We start from the raw sequence: 3,864 nt of genomic DNA on the forward strand, positions 1-3,864 counted from the left end.
TACATTAAATTTATGAAATTTAATGTACTTTCAATAAAATTTTATGAAAAGTACATTAAATTTACATAAATTTTCATGAAAAATACATTAAATTTTATGTATATGTATTATACACAAATATACTTTTTAATCTGGAGACGCTGATAGTGTCTCAGCGCTAAGCTGCGCGAAGCGACACTGCCGTGCCTCCTTTACGCGAACCGACGAGTTGCGGCAGATCGAGATTATCGGATCTCAACAACGGCTGAACCGATCGCGTTCTATGTATACTCAATCGATAGCCACCACACGGATTGTACGATAAAAGTGCTTTTATTTTTTTTCTACGTGCCCTACGAGCGGAGATATCGCGACGCAAAGTTCCGAATTGCTACTTTTCAGATCATCAGATTCAGATACGTCGTTATTATTATCATGTTGGTTATTGTCGTCGTCGACCAGGAGAAAATGTCCATCTCGTTTTTTCGACACTAGAGGGTTTTTGACTTAACCTAGCGATGGCAGCATTGCACATTCGAATGTAATCAACCACACATGACAGCTGTGATAATCAGCGATGGCAATATTATCACATTTACGATGTGACGTGCACGCGGTGTATTATTATTATAATTAATTGAAATTAAAATAAAATATAATTAATAAAATAAATTAAAATAAAATATTAATTATAAACACTTGTGAGTTTTAGCATTTTACTGCATCAGTGTGATAATTTTTAAAACAAGGTGTTATACACAATGGAATGTTATTGCAATCCCCACACATGAAACTAACGAATTGAGACTTTCCATTTTTGTAGCACAAAACACATCGCTTTCTGACAGTTTTTTTTTCTCCAATAGCAGATGGAAAATGCGGATTTGCATATCTCATTGGATTTGTTTTACAAAAATTATTTTTTCTTGCTTTAAAATCTTTGTTACCGTGGTGTTCAAGGAGTTCTCTGGCTAGTTGGTTGCGAAAATGTAAAAACTTCAGTTTCTTATCAGCGTGAACAGTATTATAAACAACCCAAGCATTGAATATGGCTAAGTCAAGTAAATGAAAGAAAGTTTTGATGTACCATTTTTGCGATTTCCTTAGAATTTCATATGGCGTAATGCATTGATCAGATAAATCAACGCCGCCCATATTATCATTATATTCCAATACAATATTTGGTTTCTGCTTTTTTTGCTTAGTATGATAGTCCACTTTATTAGTTACAACCATTTCAGGCGCATGTTTGGTAGAAAGCATAGTCACCAATCTTTTATCTTTCCATAGCATATATGTCATTCGCGGAGAGCTAAACACCTTCATCTCGCCATTTTTAATTTCCTTTTTATTTACTTTTGGGAGTTTTGCTCGGTTTGGTCGCACAGTTCCACAAACATTGGTTTTCGCATTATGCAATGTCAGGAATAGCCAGGGTGAACTATACCAATTATCGATGTATAAAGAACGCCCTTGTTCACCTAAATCGGAAAGCAGGTCCATCACTACATTTCCGGATATGCCAAGTAGTGATTTCTTGTTTGAATCATTTTCATCTTTGCCTACATAGATCTTAAAATTATATACGTATCCATTTTTTGAATCACACGTTTCATACAATTTTATTCCGAAACGAGCTCGTTTGTTTCTATTGAATTGTTTGAAACTTAGCCTCCCTTGCCATTTCATCAGAGACTCGTCAATAGAAATATTTTCGGCAGGTCTGTAAATGCTTTGAAAGCGATCTTTCAGATATTCAACGACTGGCCTTATCTTATAAAGCTTATCTTGTGAATCTGTTTCAGGCGAAAAATGCATCATCGCAAGTATATTCTGAAATCGTACAAGTGTCATACACTTTGAGAAAAATGGCGTTTCAAGCATAGGATCTTTACACCAATACATCTTAATTTCTGGCTTTTTTACGATCCCCATCAGTATAAGCAATGCTTGAAAAGTGTACAGTTCATCCATAGTGATTGAATCGCACTTGTTGATTCTTGAATGTTGCTTTAGCTTATTAGCATTTCTTAAATCCGCTAATTTATTTTTCTTATACAAATTACTTTGACAAGCAATGATGTCTACAAATTCTTCTTTAAGGAAAGCTTTAAAACTATCAATAGAAGAACTATTTTTATCTATTCCACAACCCTTTTGTAAACCTGAATAAGGATCGTTGAAAGTATGAATTATTGGTTCAAAATTAGCGTTTTCATTGAAAGTTAGATTTTTTAACAATTGATTCAATCTTTCATCTAATGGAATATCATCAGAATCAACATATTCCAAATCTTCTTGATCCGAATTTTCATCACAACTGTTTGATGAATTACTTTCTGTATCATTATCTGTAATTTCCTCCGCAAAAAAATCATCGTCACTTTCTTCCAAATCAGACAAATTGCAGTCAGAAGATACAGGTGAAGGTGATCGTGTTCTCTTCTTAGATTGTTTTGTCATTTTTTTGAACTCGGACATGTTTTACATTTATTTGTAAATATCGCGCTGGAACGAATCAGTCCGGCTCTTTATATACGAAATGAAATCAGCGACCCAAAAAACCCCCAGGGCCAAATTTTGGTATATTTTAGTTCACAATTGACGCCTACCACTTTTGGCACGGAATGTTTTAAAAAGCCTACCACTTAACCGGTTAAACAATAAACCTGATGTTTTAAAATTGTTTGCACATCGATGTGAACATGGAATGAATAATTCGAATACCTATGAAATACGGCAATATTTAGGGGAATATTTTTCGGTTGCTATTAAATGAGATGCCTTAGAATTTCTTACAGCTCTTTGTACAAAATATGATTATATGAAAAATATGGTAGAACATCAAGTTACTTATATTTGTCGATGCAATTTGTGTGGTAATACGAAAGTTATTACTAATACTAATATTTTACTTTCAATTTCTATTAACAATTTGAAGAAGAAAAGTTATAATCTGGATGATTTATTAAAAACATTTTCATCACAATGGTGTCAGTCGTTTGATAAATTATGTGAACGTTGTGGAAGAAATGATATATATTTAAAAGTGAATTAGTTTCGATAAAAGAGAGAGATACTTATTATTCACTTAATATCTTTTATTTCAGAGATTAAGTTAGTAAAGGTACCACACAAATTTAGTTTCCGTGCTGTTCCGACAACGAAAATATTAATAGCTGGACAGATGTACAAAGTTATGAATGCTATATTTCATTATGGTTCATGTGTCGAAGAGGGTCATTATACAAGTATGTGTCGAGAAGGAACATCTTGGATCGAAATTGATGATGTACAAGTTATAAAAAAAACAATGGCCTAGAGGTGCTAAAGATATTTCTATATTATTTTTACAAAAAAATATTATCAAAAATATATAATAAGTGATATGTTAAACTATAATGATCACTTACATAAATGATTTAATATATGTTAACATGGACGCCAAGTTAAATACCGCAACATTTTATGTATTACTTGTACAAAATATTTGATATCAACAATTGATGTTAAGTTAAATTAAATTTTTAACACGGACGCCAAGTTAAATTCCACAACATTTTATGTATGACTCGTACAAAAGATTTGATATCAACAATTGATGCTAAGTTAAATACTTCTATATAGACGACCATCGCTTCTCATATATCTTGACATTTTTATATCACAATTATAAAACGATGGGGGTGGTGGTGGGATTTTTTTATTATATAGAAGACCATCGTCTTGATATGATATTGTTACGTCCCCGAATTTTAAACATTCTCAAGGACAAATTGTTGTAAAAAACATAACCATGTAACCATATTTAGAGATAAGACTAATTCTGTATCCACTTATTTGTATTATGATGTGCTATTTAAGACGCCATATTATTGACTAGCA

General features: G+C 32.4%; 1 protein-coding gene across 1 annotated transcript; it reads right to left on the reverse strand.

The window, feature by feature from the left end:
- Nucleotides 1–926: 926 nt before the first annotated feature.
- Nucleotides 927–2,357, reverse strand: LOC108769892 (piggyBac transposable element-derived protein 4-like; the record flags this gene model as incomplete). The annotated part of the gene is made up of 2 exons (XM_018521120.1): nt 2,347–2,357; nt 927–2,299 (listed from the first exon to the last, which is right to left on the reverse strand). Coding segments are annotated over exons 1-2 (1,384 nt in total), but the record flags the coding sequence as incomplete, so codon positions are not given.
- Between the last annotated feature and the right edge of the window lie 1,507 nt (nt 2,358–3,864).

Source organism: Trachymyrmex cornetzi, unplaced genomic scaffold (genome assembly GCF_001594075.2).
Source record: "Trachymyrmex cornetzi isolate Tcor2-1 unplaced genomic scaffold, Tcor1.1 scaffold963, whole genome shotgun sequence".
In the NCBI taxonomy this organism is placed as follows: domain Eukaryota; kingdom Metazoa; phylum Arthropoda; class Insecta; order Hymenoptera; family Formicidae; genus Trachymyrmex; species Trachymyrmex cornetzi.